The sequence below is a fragment of the Ipomoea nil genome, unplaced genomic scaffold (genome assembly GCF_001879475.1).
Source record: "Ipomoea nil cultivar Tokyo-kokei standard unplaced genomic scaffold, Asagao_1.1 scaffold0684, whole genome shotgun sequence".
In the NCBI taxonomy this organism is placed as follows: domain Eukaryota; kingdom Viridiplantae; phylum Streptophyta; class Magnoliopsida; order Solanales; family Convolvulaceae; genus Ipomoea; species Ipomoea nil.
In genome coordinates this window covers 1,670,163-1,696,206 of record NW_017617112.1, presented here as the reverse complement: position 1 = coordinate 1,696,206, position 26,044 = coordinate 1,670,163, and the positions used below count along the sequence as shown (strand labels likewise).

Below are 26,044 nucleotides of genomic sequence, written 5' to 3'. Positions count from 1 at the left end.
CAGACATAGAAACAACTTCCCTCGCAATGCTACAGAAAACTTGATTTGCGGATTGTTTTACAAATTTGAAGCTGAATTCTTTGGATGAACTTAAAGCTTCTTTAATGATGTGGTCAAACGTACCCAAGACGGACTCTGGTTGAATACTCTTGCACTGAGTATCTATTTCCATTCTGCTCTCCATTGACAATATCTCCATCGGGTTGAACTGCATATCATAGTTCAGAGGAGTCTCTTTTTCATTGTCATGTTTGTCACCCAGGATGAGATTCACATACGCCATGACCAGTTTTATTGTTTCACACTTTATGAAAAAGAAATCGCCAAGTAAACGAGAGGAAGAAACTTGTCAAAACAACGAGAGGAAACACAAACTCTCAAACAAAATTAAACCAGTAAAACAAAACAAAGGAAAACAACAATGCGAAAATAAATGAGTAAACGACCAGTAGCAGTGGAGATGGAGGGGTGGGGCAAGGCGTAACCGGTGGAGAAGGCGGAGAATGGAACATTGATTTAATTTATACAAAAAAAAAGTGTAAATGATAATATACAAATTGATGTCCATCTTAATGAACTTAAGATATTGTTATAATTTATAATAATGAATCATGATCAATGATACTTTTTAATCAACTTAGAATATCATAATAATGAACCATGATCTGCGGTGCAAGATAGACCATGATCCACAATATAATTTGCCCACAAAAAAAGGTGTTGATTCCATACCCAGAAGATAAAAAATTTAACAATGGTCAATCTCACTATGAAGTATTTGGGGTACATTTGTCAAATATGAGTGAGCATAGCATAGATGGAGCTGAGGTAATACACTTTGTATTTGCTAGGACAATAGCAAGAAAATAGAAGAGGAAAATAATAGCAACCCTTTTAAAAGTAATTTTGTTAATTTAAAAGAAAAAACAATTTTTGAATTTACAATATTTTGAGAATATCCTCCTATACTTAGAAATTGAAATTGAACACTAAATTTTTTTTCCAATACAAAGGGTATGAAAGCTAAAAAAGAAAAGTGGCCAAACCATCCACTAGTATACTATTACAACGAATAATTTTACCCTATTTTGCATACTCTAATGAAAAACCAGTGACACATAAAACTCAATAGTACTAACTAGCTAGAAGTCTCGGAAACTCATTTTGGGATCCTGTTTTCTACCGCCTCGCCCACGTCCCCTCCCTCTTCCTCTTCCTCTTCCCCTTCCCCTTCCCCTTGAATACCTAGAAAACGATTTCCCGTGTTTCATTTCCACGATTGAATGCAGAAGCTCGTCGCAGAGAATGCACCCCTTATGAAGCGTGCTTCCATCCTTCAACGGAGTTGTTTTCTTGTTGAAGTCGACTTCTATTATGGTGGAGTCACATTCTGGACACCGGTCTCTAGTGGTGGCAATCCGATGGGCCCCTTCGGGCAGAAACACGAGGCAATTGCATGTATTACAATATAGCCTCCATTTGGGAGCGCTAACTGGATCAAGGACAAGTGTTCCACTGCATTCTGGGCAGGCACAGACCCCTTGCGTTATCATGGAATGCTGACACGTTGGGTGCGGACACAGAAAGCAAGGCATTCCAACTCCCTTCCCCAGCTTGGCAGCCCCAGCGGTACCACCTGATTTGGGGGCACCAAATAGTGTGTCGATGCCTTCAAACGGGGGGCAGTTGTAGCAATAAGGACAGAAAGGAAATGACTTGCCCTCTGGGCCAGGCATGCTACACAATAGTAGCTCAAAATTATCCAGAGGGCATGTTAGTTCCTTGTAGAGCTGCAAGGGTAGAATATTAATGAGTTTAGCTCACATTTTATACAAGTAAGAAGTAAACAATCAGTGCAATAAGGGTAGAAAAGATGACATCCCACATGCAAATAGCCTAGCAAATCTTAGTTTACACTTTTCTTCTATTTTTCCAAGATTAAGGCTTATTATACAAGCTTTTTTGTACAATTTGTACAAAGCATGTTGCTTCTTGGTTTACTAATATATTTCACTTTTCTGTAAATATTCAAGATTTGTACTATTTTATATGGCATTGCTTTTTTGAAGTTTTTTCTGAATCCCATTATACTACCACGACTTAGGACCCCTATTGATTCCATGATTTCCATCAGAATTTTTAGTTATGGTTTTTCTTTTTCTCCAATAAAATTGAAGCATGCTTATCCAAAAGCCTTATATAGCTTCCATTTTATGAACTTTGCTTAATGATTTCAACATTTTCTCATTCTGCATGACGACTTTGAAAGGGTATGATCTGAAACAGAAAATCATTAATTGAAAAGTACTACTTGAAATATGTGGATGGGGAAAATTTACTACTATGATCCTCAGGATACAGCTGGCACGGGAAGAGCATAATATAGGTCTGACACAGTTTCAAGTCTGAAAATACCAAAATACGGGTTTAGATTATGAGGTGTAATGAATTATAATACCTTGACTGCTCCCTTTTGAGGAACATAATAAACTTCCTCACACGTATTGCAGTATAGTCGCGATGGCTGCGTAGATACATACTTCATGTAGCGCAAGCATTTGCCACACTTACTCAATAGGCGCCCAGACTCTGACAAAGGAGAAAACTGTGCTTCAAACAATGCATCCATATTTTCAATCTACATCAAGAAGACAAGGTTCAGCTTGAAAATAAATCCATCCTTTGGACATGATGTGCATAAATCACATTTCTAATGTCATGAAAACAAAGAGAATACTCAATGTTAAGAACTCTAGTTCCAAGAAAACCATTGAAAGTGCAAAGCAAAATACACATTTTACTGAAATGAAGCATTCCATTACAAAAATATATACATGCGTATGTATTAAACAATTTATAGCTGTAGGAGCGTGTTCATGGTCTGGGGAAGGGCTCTAATATCAGAAGTCAGAATCTTAACCATATCAATACCTTCCCGACCCATACATCAGTAGTCCAAAAACTCAAAAGAAAAAGTAAGAAGATGCAAAAAATGGACAAAAATCATGAAACATACTATGACAGTGTCAAACTTTTCCTAGAACATAAAAGACAAATAGGTGCAATTAAAAGATGTCCCCAAGAAGCAAACTTCATGGAAGCAATTTGGCCATTTTGTTCCAGAAGTTGCTTAACTTGCTTTACCATACTGTGATTTTTCAACTTCCAAGCCATCATAATCATTTGTTTTTATTGCCAGTCAAGTGTCAATATCAACATGCACTGGTCAAAATACAACATTGTGGAGAAGCAAAAGATGCCAATACAAAGATAACCTGGACAACTGAATTGCAACTCTTTTAGTTTATAAAGTGAAAATCAAAGAACTAAACAAGCTGATCCCCTAGAAATAAAGGAAACTATCTAAATACCATCAAAGGGAGAGAGATGTCTATTCCAAAATGAAAGTGAAAACATTACAAACGCTGGAAAAGATAAAGATGAGATACAATTACTCTATCATCCGTTAACACATTTACAGGAGATGATCTAAGAGAGCTGATACCTAAAGTAAAATAAATTAGTATTTGCATACCTGCTTAACAAAATAGCTGAACTTCCTTTTAAATTGTTCCAGTACATGCTGCACAACCAAAGAATGATCTGCTTGACCTTTAGCTACAAGAGTGATCTGGTGCTCTATGAAGCTGCGAATGTCAGGCAAACAGAGATCGGGATCTATACATTGATAGCCTCTTATCAAGCTGATACCTAAAGGAGTTGGAACCAATCTCCTTCCAGCCTGTACCTGCAGTTAAAGACACCTATAATTTCAAAATATATTTCACTGCATGGTACTTTCGTCCCCATTCAGGCTGCATGGAAGTGACTGAATTCACCCAAAAAAAAAAAAAAAAGGAGAAACTGCAAACCTGGACATAATTGCGTTCACATATGTTGTTGATATGGACAGGAATAGATGCATCAGTTCCTATTCCGTGTTTCTCCATTAATGAGATCAGCTCACTTTCACTGAGGTGATCAGGAGGCGAAGTGTTTCCCTAAAATTTAAAATTTTAAAAATACTCTGTTTCAGTATAAATGCAAAAATGGTAAAATAAATTGCAGTTGGAACTTCTAATCGTGTAAATATACAGATAAGGCACTAAGTCAAGATACAAATGAAAATGGCAAGTAACCAATCAATCAAGCATCAGATTTGCAGGTGGAGCATAATTCTTGGGATTGGAGCAGAAAATCAGGGGAAGACAAATCACATAATTTATGCAATTTACTTAATTTCTTCATTGTATTAGATTATAAATAAGGAGCCTCCCCTAGTGTTGAAGGCATCGAAGATTGATTAGAAAATAAAAGCAATTGTAGCTGAGCAAGAATCCATTGATACTTTACAGTATCCTTGTTTGTCTGTTTTCATTTTAATCCCATAATTTCTGCATTGCTTCTTCCTCATCTGCTCTTTACTCTAACATATACACACTATGCTGGATCCATATAGGATATCTATGCAGCATATTCAATCAACTTTATCCATTAATGTTAAGCTTTACATTATTATTTTAGGCAAAAGGAATAAAAGGGTCCATATACTAGATAGTTCAAAAACATTCTTTATTGCCAAAGGCCCAAAGCAACATACCTCATCTAATTCAACTTTTGAAATTGCTATTTTCTCCCCTTCACTGAACTCAGGGAGGTTTTTCTCACTAATTGCAAGCCAAGGCATAATGGATGTGAATCCCTTTGCAGTGACAAGATGCCCAATGCAATTAAAGAACTCTCCACCGCATTCAAAGTCAATTTTTATCCTGTAACAGCAAATAAGCCATACACATTATTTCCAAATTGCAACAAAATTTAGTACAATACAAATTGGCAGGCAGGCGGCATTAGTTATAGCATGTGAATATCAAAGTATAGAATATTAGCTTCTAAAAAGTGAATTCAATTTTATGGTATAGAAGTGCAAAATATCATGAACTGGAAGTTCAAAAGGAGGCATAGAGTCACCACACACCATCAAGGCATTAGCTATTAAAGAATAAACCAAGACTAAGAGAGCATAAATCAAGGCAAATACTTAGTATTGAATATAACTTGAATATATTGAAGAATTAAAGATTTGTGGCATCATTTTGGCATACATAATGTTGCAGTACCCAATATCAATATAGAATTGACTAAACTGTCCAATTTTATAGAAATTCATAGGCACCACCACAAGGTACAAGCTAAGAGCTATGGTTCATATGTAGAGGAAGGGTAAACTACTGTTGCAATTATACTGATAGAACTTCCAAGCTAAGAGCTATTACCTTTTATACTTACAATCTGGAGATAGAGTTGCAAGAAAATGCTGACAAATATACTGGTAGAGCTTCCAAGCATCATTCCCCAACGTATCTTCGGCAGCTGAACGCATTGGTGTAATTGGAGGATGATCGCCTACATCAGTTCCTGCCCGTGGCTTAGGATAACCTTCAGATAACAGCTTCTGTGCATAATCACCAAAAACAGGATTACGTCCCATTGCCCCAAGTGTGCCTCTAAAGTCAAAAGAAGAAGGATAAGCTGTGCTTTCTGTGCGTGGATAGCTGGAAGAGGAAGAAAAAAAACCAATAAGATTTAGAAGCACTGGCTAGTAAATTCAACAAAGACTCATATAATCACATGTTTTTGTCTATTATTCTAATGCAGCAGTTAGAATTGTAGGTCTGTGTGGGTAGTAAATTCCAGAACGAATTGTTTGTTTACATGGGTAGTAAATTTCTCAATGAAATATGTTTAAAGGAGACATGCTCTGACATTCTCTTGGAAAAAAGATTTAAAATACAAAAAAAAAAAAAAAACAAAACAAAAAAACAAAAAAACAAAAAAAAAAAAAAACAAAACAAAACAAAAACAAAACTACTCTCCAGTTAAAAACTAAGTTTTTGAGCTATTCATTCTCTGGAGGCAGTTTTTTCGGGGACAGGTGGGGGGATGGGGAAGCATCTTAATATGTTATCCACTTTATCCTGTGCTGGATGGCTGCTGATTGGGGTTCATTAATTCTTACTGGATACCAATAATTATTGACAAAATTTTATTTTGAATCCCTTTTCAAGACAGATTACTACCAAAAGTACAAAGAATTTATGAATTTTTTATGAGATGAAGATCAATCTATATTTCAAATAGTTTTATCATTTATTTTCATTATTTACTAAGTTGAAGGGCAATCAATTTTGCAAAATGACTGGCTTATTACACAAGACACATAACCTTCTCTGCATTTATCTTCATTTTTCCTTATGTAAACCAGACCGACTAGTGCTTCACTTCCCACTAAAACCATTGTTCTTACTTCTTAATACCCATAATGGGTTCAAATCTTAGTCTAAACTTAGGAATTGCTTAACTGAAACAGTCAAACATATGTAATTATAATTGTGGAGTATTATTATTGCCCATCTAGAAGAACATATTTTCAACTAATGTTACATCCATCTACAATAATCATGGTTAAGGATAATAATAATAATAATAATAATAACAACAACAACAACAATAATAATAATAATAATAATAATAATAATAATAATAATAATAATAATAATAATAATAATAATAATAATATGATAGCAAACTGATAAGTAGGAAAAACCTGATGAAACCTTGTGTATATAGACGCTCAGCTAATTGCATAGCCAAATGCGGGCCAAAGCCTAATGCACTTGAAGCAACCTGAAATTGTAAAGAGATCATCATAATCAATTTATGTGTTTATGGACTAATGTGTTTATCTGACCATAAATTGTTGAAAATCTCAGTCAAAAAAAAATAAAGAAAACAGTTGGAAACCTTCAAGCTCTGACCTTTAAAAGATTAACTGTGTTCAGACCAGAAGGGCGAGCTTTGGACTCATGATTTTCAGATATACGAACAACTTTCATGATTCCACCTTCTTTTATTACATCCCGAAACATCATAGCAACCTGTGATAGTAGGACAAGGTTTGCATATACACATTGATAGGAAACATAGGTTCAATGGATTCAATTCTATAAGAAATTTAATTAAATGAACTCACGTCTGCATCAAACAACCTGTTGCGTTCCCATCCTAATTTAAGTTCATATCCCTTATACATTATATATGGATGCACCATCCAAAACTTCTCCGGCTTGAATGTGGTAATTTGCAGGTAGCGTTCTACACAAAATCCAAGGGTAGGAGTTTGACAGGGCCCATAGCTGAACACAGAGGAATGATATCATAACAGTAGTTATGAAAACTATATCTCCTTATGGAGCAGGATGCAAATGGCAATTGAAGATTAATGCACACATATATAGGACCTACGAGATAACTCTTGCATCAAGATTGCCATATTTCCCATTGAAATAGCTGGTCTGGAAACGTGTAAATGCAACTCCAACTTTCAGATCAATCTCCTGACGTGCATCTACAGACAATGCCTCATCTCTGTTAGGCAGAACAAGGCTATTCATGGCCTTCAGAATATCCTTTTCAGTAACAGAAGAGAATCGAGCTCGGTAAACTCTTTTCCCATCATTCCATGGAAATCCAGTGCATTCAATCACTGAAACAAATAATAGTAAAAGCAGAACCAAGTAAACATCAAACAAGAGCTCCAAGAAAGACTTTAAGAAGTAGTTTAAATCAAATACTTTTAATGCATCAGCCTAGCAACTTCGCCAACTCAATACAATTGAGAATGGACATATCATATATGTGCTCTAAAATTGACTGCAAAGTTGCAATTCCAAATGTAAATATCATATATGGATATATGAGAAATTAACAAATAAGGATTAACTGCAACTTTAGACCCAACTTCTTAGGGTTTTATAAAGGTCCTATACTTTTCGTTGTGTGTCAGTAACAGCACCAAGGAAATTCTACAAAAAGAGTGAAACAATATTGTGCTCATTGTTATAATTTAAGATTGGGCTAGGGTCACTCAATTGGGCTATAATGCACATGGGCCAAACCACACTAAAAGATTGAATCCAACCAATTAGCTAGTCTAACCCATGGCCTTATAAACCCATATATTTTCTCTTATTTTATCAATGTGGGGCTCTTAACACTCATGAACTTAAAAGGCTTAAGAAATAAGGAATTAAGGAAGCAATGAAGCATCAATATGTTATATGAAATCCTACTCCAAAAATGTGTTGGTTCCATTCCTCCAAAATCAAGCACATCAGGAGTCTCCTTCCTAACTTTCTTCTTGGCTCTACAAACCAGAAGTGTGCCTACTCTGAAGTAAAGCAAGCACTTTCTGGCATTAATAAACTAAACCAAGAGAAAAAAATTGCAGAAGACCCCAACTTGCAAGAATTAATAGACAATTCACATCTTTACCTTGGCCCATAACGTCATAAACTAGCTGAAATATCCTACATATGTAGTCACCTCTTGGATTTGCTGTTGTCTGAACAGCACAGTCAGATTGTCCCATCCTATGTGTAATTTTCTATGGAACATGGCTGCATAACTCAGCTCAGGTCAACTAAGCCTCGATCTAATAAAGTTTGGGGTTGGTGGTGAAGCATGGTTGATTTACTTAATACATAATTAGCAACATTCATTGATGTGTAAGGGAGAAGAAATAAAAGGAAAATTTTAAAAGAGAAATAGAGGGATGAGAAAAGAAAGAAACAAGATTTAAACTAATGCCCCATATATGACTAAAATACCAAAACAAAAATGAATAGCAAGTTGTGGGGACAAAGTTCAACAAAAATGATAGAAAAGCACATAATGTGAATAAGAACAGAAACTGCAAAAGTATAGGGGAAATGTAAACCACAAATGAGTGAAAAACAAACTGGTAAGAGATTTGATAGAAAAATCAAAATTTTAAAAAGAAATAAATTAATAATCCTTCATTCCTTTGGAAAGATCCAATACAGTATCACTTTCACACATGCTGTTCCCTACTCCCAATTTTCCAGCAATTTATTTTGCATGCTATTTTTTTATTCTATATAAGTTCACCTATGTTATGGCCATTATATATATATATATATATATATATATATATATATATATATATATATATATATATATATTTTTTTTTTTATTTTATTTTATTTTATTTTATTTTATTTTTTTTTTTTCAAGTCTGCCTAAGAGAACTTTGATAAGAAACAAATTTCTGAATCTTATCCATGATCAGTATGATGGCTTTCACTTTGACCCCTAGAATCAAGATCCAGCATTACTTACATAGTTACATGCAAAATGCCACATCTAAAATTGCTGCTCAAATATTTGAGCCAAAATTTCAATGGCCAAATTCCATTTGTCTTCATTGTTCAAATCACCTTATCACTAAAGAAACAAAGTCTTGATCTATATAATAAGCATGTGGCATTATGTCAGGCACCAAAGAGTCTAGTCATGAACAGCCCATCAAGTGCTTGTTAACTCAACAGAACTAAATACTTCAAATGAAAGATAGTCTATCATAGTTTCTCTGAGAATTGTGCTTACAGCAATTTCATGGGGCAATGGAAAGTGGAATAGCAGGCCATGGTATACTGGTATAGAGAGAATAATATATCGGAAATCTGAATTTCAAGGTTTGCCAGATAAGAAATTTTTATGGTTTTTCAGTTTTAATGACTGCACATGAGGCGATACCAGTTTTAATCCAGAAGTTCACACCATCTGATGGAGGCTCTCCATTTATACACAATTGAAATTCTAAGAATTCTAATAATCATGTAATCTAAAAACTGGTTTAAAGAAAAAATATGATTAACAATAAACAAGCAACATAATCAATATAACTAGCTCAATAAAGGAAACTCTCTAGATTCCTAAGACAAACCCATTGATCCCACTTTAAAAAGCTGTAAATAATACAGAGTGAAACATTGTGCTCTCTAAACAATCAGCAATTATGTTGAAAGCATGTCAAGCAATTAACTATAGATCTTGGCCTCTTTCCTTGCTATTAAGAGCAACACCCATCATGCTGGTTTTAAGTATTGATACAGAATGTAAATGTCAATTTAATTCTAGGGAATATTATTTTGGCAAAACACAGATTGATCTTTGAATTTGATTGAAACTTCTCTTGATGATTCCAAGAAAAAGGCATGTGTTCTTGCATCCTGAACACCTTGAGAGCTTGAGGGTTATCTACCAATACTGTGCGCTGAACAGAATTTCTCAAGCAACAAAATTCTCATCATCTACTGTCATCTGTTTTTGGGTCAGAAGGGTGTTTTCTGACTTTTCTCATGAAGAATAGGTAGGGTTCCTGTATTCCGAATTCCTAGTGATACTAGATTAGGGTTGCAATTGTAGATAAGTTTCACAAGTTGTGTAAAATCCGTGTATCTTGTATTTAAAATTACTATAGTGAATTTGGCTATCACCTTAAGGTGTCTGCCCCGCAGGTCGAAAATTAGGAAATCTTCAAACTATGTTAAATCTGGTGTTATTTTAGCTTACTTTCTATTATGTGCATCCGTTGGATCTTTTGTCGGAACAGCTAAGGAATACTAGGTACACTACTTAGTCAGATTTAGATCAAGGATTTTTAAGGGAATATTGGATAGGCGACAAATGGGTTGAAGAAAAATTGGGCAGCTTTTCAACCAGCCCAAATTAACCATGGGTTATATTGGGTGGCTCAAAAAAAGGTTGAAGTACAGGTTATTTCGGTGGTTTGGAGTTTTAGACAAGTTTAAAGATGGGTGGTTTGGGTGGGTTGGAATGTAAACCACCCACATTGCCACCTCTAGAACATTGATATTTTTAAGTATCAAGTACAATATAATTATAATTATTTCTTCATTTTTACAATTTTACTATTAGCTTACTCAGGTAACTCAGCCTTGATTTGTGCATTTTTTTTGCAAGTATAGTGCCACCTACCTAGCTGACTACTGACTAGCTCTCTATAAGACTCTGGTTTGGCACATTTTGTTTGTAGTCCTGAGACTCTAAGAAATTTATTGAAAATGTGTTGTAGGCAAGTTTCAGGTACTATATGTATATGTACACACGCACACATACATATATAAGTAGTTTCAGGTATTATATATTACTCCTTCCGTCCCGAATTGGATGTCTCATTTACTTTTTGCACGCTTTTTAATGAATTAAAGTAAATGTTATGCACTTTCCAATTATGCCCCTCACTTTTTCACTTTTGGAAATAAAAACAATAAAGAAAGCAAAAGCTAGAAGGGTAATTTGAAAAAAGTAGAATGATGGTGATGTTCAATTTTGGAAAGTGGACAACATTTTGGGACAAACTAAAAAGGAAAGTAAGACACATAAAATGGGACGGAGGGAAACAATCTTATTGAGAGGGATACCTTCAAAGCATATATTTTCTCCTTCACGATCGCAGTCCAACCACAACACTAGTTGTCCACAACCACGAGCTTCTTGGCTTATATGCCTACAAATGTGAGCCTTGTTTCCAGGAGGTTAGATAGCCAACTCTATCAATCTAAACAACAGATAGATACAATTTACATTTTATCTGCTTCTTCAAAATGACTATAATACAAGCTAAAATAAATAACAAACTCCCAATGATATATGTTAAAACTTTAAAGGAGACATACACAGACAATCTCTTAAAGAAAATAGTTTGTTCACTGGTTATAAACTAAGTTGCTGAACCATTCATTAATTGGAGGTAGCTTTCCGAGATAGAGAGACCTGTTGTCAGCTTCATCATGCTGGAGTGCCAGTTAATGGGTTCCAATAAATTCTTAATGGATACAGATACCTACCAAAAGCTATGGTAAACGCTGGAGTATAAGGGCATGGTGTTATCCTTCTCACTACTAAATTCAATGAACCCAACACAAGAGACAAAAGGAAAAGTAAACAATATGGGGCAATATGATGGTGAAACAGATTATGAAGTAAGAGACTTTCTGTAATTTGCATAACCATTTCTCTTTTCTTTTGAAAAACAAATCAGCAATTCTGTTAATAGCTAACCATAATTTGCTGAGGGTGTAGGATTTTAAGCATTTCTAGCTCTGACCTAGTTAGTGAGATTGTAAATGAAAATAAACTTGTGCCACGAAACATATTTCGGAGCTCAAAAAAATACCATACAACTCACACACACGCAAAACGAATTTCAGCAGTTACATACTTACATGAAGTTCAAATTCTTATTAATATATTAGGAAACCAAGACAGTTGGTGCAACTTATAGCAAACAACCATTTTATGTTGATGAGCTAGAAAATATCCCATTTTAATGCTTTTACTGTTGTAAAGATTTTGTTGAGTTTATTATACACTTGATCTCTCGAATTTAATGGCATTTTTACTTTTGGTCTTCAGCTTTGATATGTTTAGCATTAGTCGTTGATTTTTAAAAATGTTCCACTTTTAGCTCAAATTCCCTTAAATGTAGTATTACTAGTAAGCTGAGGTTTGGTAAATTTTCACAAAGTGAGGGCATTTTGAGTACTTAGGACTAAAAGTGAAACGTTTTTATAAATGGAAGACTAAAAGTGGAACAAATCAAAATTGAAGGCCAAAAGTGGAAATGTCACTATAGTCAAGCAACCAGAAGTGGAATAAATTCGATTATGTTAGAGCAAGCAAGATAGTGGATGGAAAAGTACGAACAAAACCAGAATGGACAGTAAAGCAGAACATTGAACAGTAAAAGGAAAGCAAGTTTGTTGTCAAGAGTATTTATTCAGTTTCTAGAAATCATGAGCATTTTTGTAATTTCAGAAATTCTAGGAATTTACCATCCCTTTATGGACAAAAAAAGGGTGGTGTTATGCTCTATTGTAATTCCCTTCATTTTATGGAACACTTGTTGATTCTGAATTTCTATCATTTAAAACATTATTTACATGTCAAGGTTAAGTAAAGGTGGAAATATGTTAACTGAGTTTGAAATACACACAAAAAGGTCAGCTAGTCTCATTGGAGCTTCTATGAATCAGGGTCATCAGGCATTTCAGAATCCACAAAAAATCTGTTTGTAATAGTTTTTGTTGAAACCCTAGGCCCGTTACAGTAGGCCCATTAGGTTATAGCTAGTTTTCCAGTATAAATTATTGTAATCTGTACAGTTCTATGTGATGAAATAGATGAAACCCTTCACACTTTCACATGGTATCAGAGCCTAACCCCTAAATAATCCCTTTCTTCCCTCCCACCGCCGTCGCCGCCGCTGCCGCCACCGGAGCCACACTGCCGCCGCGACTGTCTTACTGTTCCGACGTCCACCTTGTGGTTTTTCTTCCAAAGTAACACCACAGGGGTTACCGGACCGTCGTCGCGAGCCTACAGCAGGAATCCGGTCGCCGATCTCCGCCGCACGCGCGGCCACGCGCCGCCGACATCGCTGGACTGCCGCTCACTTTTCCGGCCAGATCTCTCTCCTCCGGCCTCCGATCGCGACACCGCCACCGCCGTTGGATTCGTCTCAACGAGGCGCTTCCGGGAGTATTGACCGTTTCCCTCGCCGCCGCCCACCGCCGCCGTTCACCGCCGGTCAGAGAGAAACAATGTGTTATTTTTTTTGTGGGTAATCTCTATGGCTTCCTTTACCTCTTATCCCACCATTACTATGGACAAATTGGTTGGGAGTGAAAACTACACATCGTGGGCCGCGTCTGTGAAACTCTGGTTCAAAGGCCAGGGGATGTCTGATCATCTAACCAAAAAGGTTGGGGAAATTGAAGAATCGAAGAAATCAGATTGGGAAAAGTCAGATGCGTTATTGTGCAATATGTTGTGGCAATCCATTGACCCTAAACTATATCTTATTTACGTGAAACTTGTTATGATGTGTGGAATAAAGCTAAGTCGTTGTATACTAATGATATCCAAAGGCTATATTCCCTTATATCTAATATGCTTAACTTCCGTTCCACTGCTGATACAAGTACACAGGATTTCTTGGGTCGGATTGAAGCTCTACAACAGGAGTATAATAATTTACTTTCGTATCAGGAGATGTTAGAAAATCATGCGAAGCAGTGTGATAAGTTCTTTATGGTGTTGACCTTGGCTGCCCTTCGGCCTGATCAGGTTCACATTCGTGATCAGATTCTATCTAGTCCTAATATGCCTACTTTCACTGACACCGCTGCCAGACTGCTTCGTGTTGCCTCAGCTCCCTCGATTGAGCCTATTGGAGAATCATTAGTTCTAGCTACTCGGGCTGTGGATAGAGGACCTTCTGGACCATCTAGTGGTGGTGGTGTTCGTCGTGGCAGACGTCCTCGGTGTGAATACTGCCACAAAGATGGTCATACCAAAGATCGTTGTTGGAAGTTACATGGTCGACCTCCCCGTTCTGCTAATCTGGTCCAGGCCACTGCATCCGAGAGTCAGACTCATGAACCAACCTCTACTCCAATTGAGATGACCTCTAGGGAATATGAAGAGTATCTCCAGCTTAAAGCAGCATCCCGCCTTGAATCTTCCACACCTAATGCTGGTACTTCGTCTTTGGTTTGTCTTTCACACACCAATACTCCAAACTCTTGAATATTGGACTCAAGTGCTTCAGATCACATTTCCAGTAACCTTTCTCTTTTGCATAATGTGTCTAAGTCTAAGACTTTTGCCCATGGTCACCTTAGCTAATGGTCATCAAACACCAGCAATTGGTGTTGGTCAGGCTTCCCCTATATCGTCTTTTTCTTTGGAGTCTGTTTTATATGTCCCTAACAGTCCTTTCAACCTTATCTCTGTGAGTAAAATTACCCGTACTCTCAATTGTTCCATAACCTTTTGTGCTGATTCGGTTGTTGTGCAGGATCGCAGTACAGGGAGGGTGATTGGCACCGGCAATGAGTCACAGGGCCTCTATTACATGCGGGGTGGTGATGTTGTTGCTTCTACCTCTACAGAGTCTCCTTTACTTATTCATAGTCGTTTGGGTCATCCTAGTCTCTCTAAACTAAAACGGATGATCCCAAGTCTGTCTATTGAGTCTTTTGATTGTGAGTCGTGTCATCTTGGAAAGCAATCACGTAGGTCTTTTCCGAGAAGAGTCAATAATCGGGCTGCGTCCCTCTTTGATTTAGTTCATTCAGATATATGGGGTCCTTGTCGTGTCAACTCTATTTTGGGTTTTCGTTATTTCGTAACCTTTATTGATGATTATTCAAGGTGCACTTGGGTTTTCCTTATGAAAGATCGTTCTAAATTGTTTCAAATTTTTCAAACTTTTTGTGCTGAAATACAAACTCAATTTGGCAAACTCATTCGTATTTTGCGTAGTGATAATGCTAAAGAATATCTCTCTCATCCTTTTCAGTCATATATGACATCTCGTGGTATATTGCATCAAAGGTCATGTGTTTACACACCTCAGCAGAATGGGGTGGCTGAGCGTAAGAATAGACATCTAGTAGAAATTGCCCGTACTATGTTGTTACACTCCCATGTTCATTCCCAATTCTGGGCTGATGCTATCCTTACTGCTTGTTACCTGATCAATCGCATGCCATCTTCTGCTCTTAACAATGACACCCCATATTCCATTGTGTGTCCTTCTGTTGATCCTTTCCCTATTCATCCTCGTGTTTTTGGGTGTGTTTGTTTTGTTCATGACATGACTCCAGGTCGATCCAAATTAGATCCTAAAGCAGTCAAGTGTGTCTTTTTGGGTTATTCCCGTGTCCAAAAGGGTTATAGGTGTTATTCTCCAGCACTAAAGCGTCACTTTGTGTCCGCAGATGTCACCTTTATTGAGTCCACACCGTTTTTCCAGTCCTCATCAGGAGACACGATCCCTGTCTCTGAGGTGCTCCCCGTACCTTATCTTGATCCACTTCCTCTTGTCCAGTCCACTGTTCCTCCAGCTCAACCGACTGCTCTAAACCCGCCCCTTCAGGTTTATCACCAGCGTCCTCGCCCTGCAGTTCCTGAGGTCCCTAGTGACTTGCCAGTGCTGTCCGATCCTCCGGCTGCGGTTCCACCACTTCCACTGCAATCTGACACTGATCTCACTGAGGCACCTATTGCTGTTCGAAAAGGTACACGTTCTACTCGTAACCCCCATCCTATATATACCTTTCTGAGTTATCACCGTGTCTCGTCCCCTTACTTTGCATTTCTTTCTCACCTATCTTCTGTGTCTATACCCAAATCCACTCGTGAGGCTCTCTCGGATCCAGGTTGGCGTCAAGCCATGTTAACAGATATGGAGGCCCTCCAGTCTAGTGGCACGTGGGAGTTGGTTCCTCTTCCTCCTGGTAAAACTGTGGTTGGTTGTAGATGGATTTATACGGTGAAAGTGGGCCCTGATGGTGCAATTGATCGTCTTAAGGCTCGACTGGTGGCGAAAGGCTATACTCAGATTTTTGGTTTGGATTATACTGATACTTTTTCCCCGGTTGCTAAAATTGCTTCAATTCGGTTACTTTTGTCTTTGGCAGCCATTCATCATTGGGACTTACACCAGCTGGATATCAAGAATGTCTTTCTTCATGGTGATCTTCACGAGGAGGTTTATATGGAGCAACCACCTGGGTTTGTTGCTCAGGGGGAGTCTGGTCTGGTATGTAAACTTCACCGTTCTTTATACGGTTTAAAGCAATCTCCACGAGCTTGGTTTGGAAGGTTTAGTTCTGTGGTGTGTGAGTTTGGTATGACAAGAAGTGCGGTTGATCATTCTGTTTTCTATCGTCATTCTAATGAGAAATGCATATACCTTGTAGTATATGTGGATGACATTGTTATTACAGGGAGTGATCAAGAGGGCATATTTCAATTGAAGGAGTATCTCTTTAGTCGGTTCCAGACTAAGGATTTGGGTAAGCTGAAATACTTTCTTGGAATTGAAGTGGCTCAATCTAGCAGTGGTGTTGTTATTTCTCAAAGGAAGTATGCCTTGGATATCTTAGAAGAAACTGGCATGCTGGACAGTAGACCGGTTGATAATCCAATGGATCCGAATGTTAAACTCCTACCAGGACAGGGGGAGCCATTGCCTGACCGAGAGCGATATAGGAGATTAATTGGAAAACTGAATTATCTCACGATCACACGACCGGATATCTCCTTCGCAGTTAGTGTGTTGAGTCAGTTTCTTGAGACACCTTGTGATTCTCATTGGGATGCTGTTGTTCGTGTTCTAAGGTATATCAAGAGAGCACCAGGACAAGGCTTATTATATGAAGATAGAGGACATTTACAAGTTGTTGGGTATTGTGATGCAGATTGGGCTGGTTGCCCGTTTGACAGACGCTCTACTTCAGGTTATTGTATTCTCATTGGAGGTAATCTCATATCTTGGAAAAGTAAGAAGCAGGATGTGGTTGCTAGGTCCAGTGCTGAAGCAGAATATCGAGCCATGGCGCTTGCCACATGTGAGCTTATGTGGCTTAAACACCTACTACAAGAATTGCAATGTGGCAATGTTGCCCAAATGACGTTGATATGTGACAATCAAGCAGCTCTACACATCGCGTCAAATCATGTTTATCATGAAAGGACTAAACACATTGAGGTTGACTGCCACTTCATTAGAGAGAAGATTGTGTCAGGGTGTATTAAAACTAGCTTCGTCAATTCTGCAGATCAGTTAGCTGATATCTTGACGAAATCCCTTAGAGCTCCTAGAGTTGAATATATTTGTAACAAGCTTGGAGCTTATGATCTACTCTCCAACTTGAGGGGGAGTATTGAAACCCTAGGCCCGTTACAGTAGGCCCATTAGGTTATAGCTAGTTTTCCAGTATAAATTATTGTAATCTGTACAGTTCTATGTGATGAAATAGATGAAACCCTTTACACTTTCACAGTTTTAATTTCTCAGAGTTGAGTAATAAAGAATTTTCAAAGAAACTTACTACTGAATTGTGAAATGGATTTCTTCTCAAGTGTCTGATGCAATAGGGATTTAGGGTTTCTAGGAGTGAGAACAAGAAAGTTTTCTTTTTATTTCCACCAAATTTTGAAACCCTAAACAACTTCTCCCAATACAATTTACCATAAGCTAAGAAACCATCAGTCTCTTCAATTTCCTGCTTCTTTGTGGACAAAATTTTGACCTACTAGTGTAATATTTTCCGACCACTTTCTCTACATAAATGCCATTGGCTAAAAATTTCTCTTCTTGTTACTACTACTACTACATCAGACAAACAAAGAGAACTCCCTACCTTTGGATTTGTCTCCGCCTTACGAACTGGTGCCTGGAAAAGACTCAAAGGGTCTGTAGATGCCCAATCTTGATATGATGCTGGAAAATCTACACTGAATTGTCAAAAACAGAAAACTTAAAATTACATTTGCTCACTCATATAGTAGAGATATAGGGAGCAAGTATATCACTGAAGCAAGCAAATACGATTGAATGTACTTATCATGATTTGAAATAATTGCAAACCTGAACACATGACCAATCACTGAAGTCACTCTAAACTGAGCACGAGAACCAAGAAACATTCCATCAAACTCGTGCACATCAGTACTACCCCTCCGTGTTGACATCTGCACCAAATATGCAATATGTGAAGCAATGCCATTTTTAAAAGATTTCAGCTCAAGCAAATTGAAGAAAGCTAAGGATGATAGAACGACAAGAAGTGCAATTAATTCATTTCACGGACAAAATTTTTAAATTAGAAATATGTTCATAGAATTCAGCAAGAATGAACTTATACCGAAAAAATAAGAAACCAGGGCATGCAAGATTAAGGCCTAACTCAGGATTTACTGTGCTTTCACTGTTTACAGTAGAAATACTAATACATTTCCTAGATCTTGCCCCTACTTATAGCCATGAGTCCTAAGTATAGTACTCCCTTTGTCATATTTCAAATGATCCACTTTTTAATGTTTTTATTCTGGAGTGTCCTGAAATTAATGGGCCCTTTATCTAAATGTAAAGATTACAATCTCCAAGAATTCAATTTGTTTCTAAGACAGACTACTTTAACCTCGATATGATGTTTTCCTTACAGGTTATACGTCAAAATATTCCACTAGTTACAGAGTACTTTATTATTATGATATATCAACTCAGATAATTTTAAAAATAAATCAATCAATCAATCAATCAATACTAAACTCTTAATATCCATGCTTAGTCAAAGTGGGTCATTCAAGTTGGGGAAAGGCCGTAGAATTTTCTTCTGGAAAAATAGATACTATAAATTTCTCCATATATTATTAAAAATAAAAAAAAATAATAAATAAATAAATAAACACTCCATCTGCCTATTCTATGTAGCATCCATAACTAACTGAGGCAAGGGCATTGCTTTGTCATCTAATAATAATGATATACACATATATTCAAATCTCATTTAAAATTTGTGGGAAAAAACATTCAAGAAAAAGCTTTCCCAGGTCAGTTTTTAATAAATGATCAGAAACCTAGCTACAGCATTCTCCAATTAAGAAGAAAAGCAGGCTACAATGCAACATTCTATCAGGCCCTCCCTCGATTACCTCAAGTTCTCTTCCTTTTTTTTTTTGCTTTGAGCAGTAATGACTAAATTAGCATTAAAGAGAAATAAACTATGAAATAGAATCCACAGATCAATGCTTCGTTGAGCTGAGTTGTGATTATTTTCAAACATCCAACCACAACAACTGATTAAGTTTGCCCATAAAATCTTCTGATTTATGCTTTTGACTACTTCAGTACTTCCCAATTCATATAATTAAAATGCCCAGAGAACCCAATGAAACATTTTCTATTTTTAATTTTCAATCTTTTCTTCCCCACATTTAGCGCCACGAAAAAGAAACAACAGGACTTAATAAACCAACTAAGAAAAGTAAGGGTATGCATACTTGGCCACCAGAGAGTACAGACGCAATCGACAGAGCAATGCTGGGCTTTTCTGCCACCTGAAAGCTCAAAAGGCGTCAAAATATGCAGAAAATGAGCAAAAATATTTGAAAAGGGAAAAGGGAGGGGGAGGGCGATTCTCTGACCATGAGAACTTTAGGCGCCATTGATGAGCAAACTGCAAAGCAAACTCTTCACCGGTTTGGGATTTAACGGGTAGTATGATGGAGTATGAAACCTTCGAGGCAACCCCAGGACCCGTAATGGTTTGACCCGAACCATTTAGCAGCGCGACTATGCGAGCGGGTTCTCGTATCAAAAGTCAACACTTCATCGGCCCCTTCTCCAAGGTCCAAATTGAATATGGGCTTAAATCTGCTCCAATTAAGTTCTAAGAAGCCAAGGTAATACGAATCAATTGTTATACTTATGGGGCGTTTGGTTCGGGTTATCTAGGATAATCAAGGTTATATTTGGCTAGTTACACAAGATTCTTTTGTTTGGTTGAAGTTATCCAACTTTTCCATGGAATGTTATTTAATTTACCCTCCACATCAGATTTTTTCTAATTTTGAGGGAATGTGATAATCTTCTTCTCCTTAGGTAATATAAGATTCCCTTGTTATTTTACAAAATTTGCCATTGACTTTGCAAGATGATTTGTAATATGAGGGCATTAAGGTAAAATAACCACTATAACATTCCCAACAATTCATCAACCAAACAGGTTTATATTATATATAACCCAGTTTTTACCAAACACAGGAATCTAACATTCCTAGTAATATAACGTTCCCAGTAATCTAACATTCCCTAAGGTAATCTAACATTCCGTGAACCAAATGCCCCCTCAAAGGGTATCTCATATTCCCTTCCAATAGCTAAAAATTATGTCTGGAGGTTATGTGACATTCCCTATGAAAATTACATAACCTAAACCAAACATAGAAATCTTATATTCCCAATCAAATATAACCTTAGTTATCTTATATAACTTGAACCAAACACCCCCTTAGAGGTGAGCAAGGATTCACCAAATTCTCTATCATTCAATTCCACATTTACTTAAAATGGATGAAATGCAAGGTGAAAATTTGTAAATGAATTGGATGCGAATGTAATTGGAATATAAATAAATAAATAAATAAATAAATAGGTAAATAAATAACATGCAAGGAAATGAGGAATGTCTGCAATTTATCATAAATTCATTTTGATAATTTAAAATGGTATTAGAATACATTGACAAATAATGAAAAAGCTTGTGGATCTTGAATGCAAGAGATAGCCTAAAGGTTTCTATTAAAATTTAATTCAATTATTAAACTGGAGTTATCTATTATAGACATAATAAAGAAACTAATTATAAAAGCAATAAATGGAATCGTGCATTAGTAAATATTCACGCAGTTTGGAGCCTCACTCCTACATCTGAGGGGACACTCACGTCAACCCAAATCCACTAGATGAACAACAGGAGTACAATAGGAGAGTATGTTACACTCTAAAGTATAAACTACAACTACTCTAGAGCCTACTCCAACACCACCATGAACTTGACGTGCATGCTATCTTCTCCACAACATGAACCAATTGAGAAACATTCTTCACTCGTATATATTGATTGAATAATTGGGCAGAGTATGAGGAATAAACTCAATAGATTAACTCATTAAAGTGCAAAATAAAATGTTAAACAAAGTAACATTTTATAGAGGTAGTGTAAAGCCTCCTTGATCTCAAATCATGCAGCCCTTAACTCCTCAATTTAAGCTGCTCCTCTAGATTTAAAGCACCTTGTAAATAGGGTATTAACCGAAATGTAATGTTGAATGAGCTTCAAATCTTCTGACCTACCAGACTCTACTGACACAGATATTGGACTAGGTCCAGAACCTAACCACTAATTATTTTGAAAATTAATTTGAGCCAACTTTAAGTGGATTTACGTGTAATATTTTTTACACTTACAAATAACATCAGAACATCCTTACAAATCATAAAATAGACAAAAATTTGAATAAAAATGAATTTGTATATATATATATATATATATATATATATATATATATATATATATATATATATATATATATATATATATATATATATATATATATATATATATATATATATATACATTTGTTCTCCTTACAGACTAAGTTTTGGCTGCCTTGTATTGCGTTTCTTCCGTTAATTCCTCTGCGACTGCGACCACCTCCTCTGCGACTGCAACCAGGGCACCACCTCCATACACTCATGCCGCCCTTGCCGGTCCACCGCCTCACCACCGCCCACCGCGCTCTCGCCACTCAACTTGACACCAACCATCAGGTTTGGTTAATTGGTTTTCTACTTTTCTTCATTCTTCGACCCTTCTATTAGTACCATTACTATGAACATCAACTTCTCACAATCTCCCCCCTTAAATTATAAATATTAATTTCAAAAATTAATTCAATTGTTTATCTAATTGCCCTAATTTTTTGTTTGCCCTAATTATGATTTTCCTAATTTGAAATTACCCTAATTTTTTGATATATTTTTTTTGCCTAATTTTGTTTTTGTCACTCCTCCATTTAGGTCTAGTTTATGGCTCTGGGTATTCAAGATTTCAAGATGAATAGATGATAATGCTTGAATGCCTCTTCAGATGATGAAGCAGCCAAGGCTTTGATGTCTACTTTATAACTTATGTAATGTTTGGTGAATTGGTGGAAGGAAACTACTGCAGGTATGGATACTGAACACATTATATATAATATTGCACCTAAATCATAATAATATATTTGTTTGCTAATTCAATTGATAATCTGTTAATTATTATTTATTAAGTGTGGATTATCCTAGTTAATTACTAATTACTTAATCTGTTAATGTGGATTAGTAATTAACTAATTAGTTAATCTGTAAGTACTAGTTTGCTTATTTTATTTGTTAATCTGTAAATAGTGTCATACTGATTTTTTATGTTATTTGTTATTTGTTGATAACTAATTACTAATTGATTACTTGATAATTGTAAATACTAGTAAGATGCTTATGTTAATTTACTTACTTAATTATGTTGGTTTAGTTATGGAAAATTTATTTAAAAGAAAATCAACTTTTGAGGATTCATCTAGTTAATGTAGTCGCGAAGTGTAAGTACAAGGCCGCTTATTGAAGTTAACATAGATGAACTTGAAGTTGATCCGCCTAAAAGGAAAAGCATTTATGAATATAATATCAATGATAGGGATATTATGCGACGAAGATATTTACAAATGGGTCCTTGTCAACCAAAAAATCATGTTTTTCCTACTAGAGTGATTACACGTGTCAATAGGAGGTTTAATCCTAAATGGTTTAAAGATTGGTTGGAGTATAGTGTATCAGAAGATGCAGCATATTGTTTATGTTGTTATTTATTCAAAGATGGAAGCAGCGGACAACAAGCAGGAGGAGAGTCATTTGTTATAGAAGGATTCAACACTTCGGAGAAAAGGGCCGGAAACGTTGCGTGCACATTTGGTAATCATAATAGTGTTCACGCAAGCAACGTACAAGTTTGTCAAGACTATATGACTCAAGAGCAACACATACACGTTTGTGTATCAAAACAGTTGGAGCAATCAAAACAAGACTATCGTGTTCGATTAACTTCATCAGTGAATGCATCCGACTTCTTTTAAGGCAATGACTTGCTTTTCGTGGACATGATGAAAGCTACGACTCACTTAGTCGAGGAAACTTCCTTGAGGCTTTAAAGTTACTTGCTAATAATAATGAAAAATTGTCAAAATAGTGTTGCAAAATGCACCTGAAAATCACCAAAAGATTGCCCCTTGCATTCAAAAAGATATAGCTAATGCAATTGCAAGTGAGGTAACCCAAATAATAATCAATGATCTTGGTGAAGAATTATTTGGAATAATAGTTGATGAGTCGAGAGATATATCAGTTAAGGAGCAGATGATTGTGTTTATTCGGCATGTTGATTCAAGTAGGCATATTGTTGAGTCGAGAGATATATCAGTTAAGGAGCAGATGATTGTGTTTATTCGGCATGTTGATTCAAGTAGGCATATTGTTGAGCATCTTCTTGGCATTACTCATGTTTGTGACACTACTTCTATGTCTCTTAAAGTAGTCATTGAAGATCTTCTAACAAGTCATAAATTAAGCATTTCAAGAATAAGAGACCAGGGCTATGTTGGAGCAAGTAATATGCGAGGTGAGTTCAATGGTCGTAACACTTTGATCATGAATGAGAATCCAATTGCTTTTTATGTTCATTGTTTCGCTCATCAATTACAACTAGCACTTGTGGTTGTTGCAAAGGAAAATGAAGAAGTTGGAGATTTTTTTTTTTCACTGTCTCGCAATTGTGCAATATTGTTTGTGCTTCATGTAAGCGCATGGATAGCTTACGAGACAAACAATTAAAGATGTTGATTGATTCAATTTCTAATGATACAATTGAAACGGGAATTGGTTTGAATCAAGAAATAGTTTTAAAACGTCCTGGTGATACACGTTGGGGATCTCATTACGATGCACTTTTGAGCATTATCACATTATTTTCTCCAGTGATTGATGTTCTTGATGAAATAAAGGAAGGATCCAAAACAAAGGACAGAAGCATTTAGAGTATTGAAGAATATCTTATGTTTTGATTTTATGTTCTTGTTGCACTTAATGAGCGATGTTTTAGGAATTACCAATGATTTGTCACATGCACTACAAAAAAAAGATCAAAACATTGTGAACGCCATGAGACTAGTTGATGTCTCAAAAATAAGATTGCAAATGATGAGAGATGATGGGTGGGAAGCTCTTTTATAAGAAGTTTCACTCTTTTGCAACAAGCATTCAATTCTGATACCTAATTTGGATGAAGTTTATGTAGTTCCAGGAAGACCTCGCCGTAAAGCTGAAAAAAGGACTCATCTTCATAAGTACCGTGTTGAAAGGTTTTATGTGGTTTTAGATCTACAGCTCCATGAGCTAAATAATCGTTTCAATGAGAAGAATACAGAGTTGCTCTTATGTGTGGCATGTTTTGATCCAAAGAATTCATTTGCTAGGTTTGATAAGGATAAATTAGTTCGATTTGCACAGTTTTATCCAAATGATTTTTCTGATATTGAACTTCAATTACTAGATAACCAACTACAGACTTATTTTGTTGATGTAACTTCTGATCCTGCTTTCTCTAAATTGGATGGTATTGATGAATTAGCTAAAAAAAATGGTGAAAACGGGAAGACATTTGGACTATACGATGGTGTATTTGCTTCTAAAGTTGTCTTTGATCCCACTGGTTGTAACTGCTAGTGTGGAAAAAGCATTTTCTGCTATGAAGTTAATCAAGACATCTTTACGCAACCGAATGGGCGATGATTTATTAAATGATTGCTTAGTGTCGTATGTTGAAAAATATATTTTTGATCAAGTTTCAAATGAAACAGTTCTACAACGATTTCAAAATATGAGAGAGCGTAAATGAGTATTATCCCGTAGTTCATAATAAAACTTGTATTGTAATTTATAATGTATTTTGTATTTTAATAATCTTATTTGTATTTGAGCCTTGTATTTGAATGAAAAAAAAATACAAAAGCTGCCGCAGCTGCGAGGTTTGCAAATTTGCAAACCCATTTCATAAGAAAGAAAAAAAAAATTTTGTGGCTTTAGCCACATCATCTTGCAAACTTACCCCTTTGCAGGGGTAAGTTCAGCCTTAGTGTTAATAAGATCCGGGAGCTACTTTTGTGGAGTGTCTGATCATGTTGAATAAGTTCATGAAATATCTCAACAAAGTGAGTGGATGAGAAAATTTCTCATCACATTTTTATGAGGTTATGCGCGTAATGCTGAAGAAATGGGTGGTTAAATTCTCTAATTTTATGGTGTCCAAAACACTATAAATAGGGAGTTATGTAATGAAGATAGATAAAGTTTCCAGGAGATTAAAATAGAATATTATTTGGAAGGTGCTATGAAGAAACTTCAAAATAGGAAAAGACTAGAATACTATCTGGAGAAGCCGCTCCACTACTTGATATTTGTATTAGCTGTGTTGAAATTCAGGTTGATTACAATTTGTTTAATTGGTAGAATTAGTTCAAATTGTACATGTAAACTTTTTCATAGAGTTGCTTTATAAGGTTAATGTTTAAATGGGTGGTAGACCTAGTTTTGTAATTCATTGAACCTTGTAATTGTAAAGACGCGGGTTGATCTTGAGTGAAAAAGTTTTTGGGCGTGGCCCCGCAGATTAGGAGGTGTTCTCCAATTGCATTATCAAATTCAACT

The 26,044-nt window shown here is 36.2% G+C and overlaps 2 protein-coding genes across 3 annotated transcripts; one reads left to right on the top strand and one right to left on the bottom strand.

Annotated features, from left to right (window-relative positions):
- Positions 1–994: 994 nt before the first annotated feature.
- On the bottom strand, positions 995–20,050 carry LOC109175217 (DNA topoisomerase 3-beta). Of its 2 annotated transcripts, XM_019324476.1 has the most exons (15): positions 19,891–20,050; positions 19,747–19,803; positions 18,332–18,435; positions 18,105–18,198; positions 11,310–11,409; positions 7,306–7,546; positions 7,034–7,196; positions 6,819–6,938; positions 6,608–6,687; positions 5,277–5,555; positions 4,601–4,769; positions 3,873–4,001; positions 3,536–3,748; positions 2,459–2,638; positions 995–1,790 (listed from the first exon to the last, which is right to left on the bottom strand). In XM_019324476.1, exons 1-15 carry the CDS (start codon positions 19,909–19,911, stop codon positions 1,143–1,145), a joined length of 2,598 nt encoding a protein of 865 aa, XP_019180021.1. In that variant the 5' UTR covers positions 19,912–20,050; the 3' UTR covers positions 995–1,142. The 2 variants fall into 2 exon arrangements, with proteins under 2 accessions (XP_019180021.1, XP_019180022.1); XM_019324477.1 differs by lacking the exons at positions 19,747–19,803; positions 19,891–20,050 and having other exon boundaries at positions 18,105–18,193; positions 18,332–18,419.
- A 3,648-nt stretch (positions 20,051–23,698) lies between these two features.
- On the top strand, positions 23,699–25,063 carry LOC109175137. Its single transcript, XM_019324389.1, has 2 exons — positions 23,699–23,960; positions 24,636–25,063. Exons 1-2 carry the CDS (start codon positions 23,699–23,701, stop codon positions 25,061–25,063), a joined length of 690 nt encoding a protein of 229 aa, XP_019179934.1.
- The last annotated feature ends 981 nt before the right edge of the window (positions 25,064–26,044 follow it).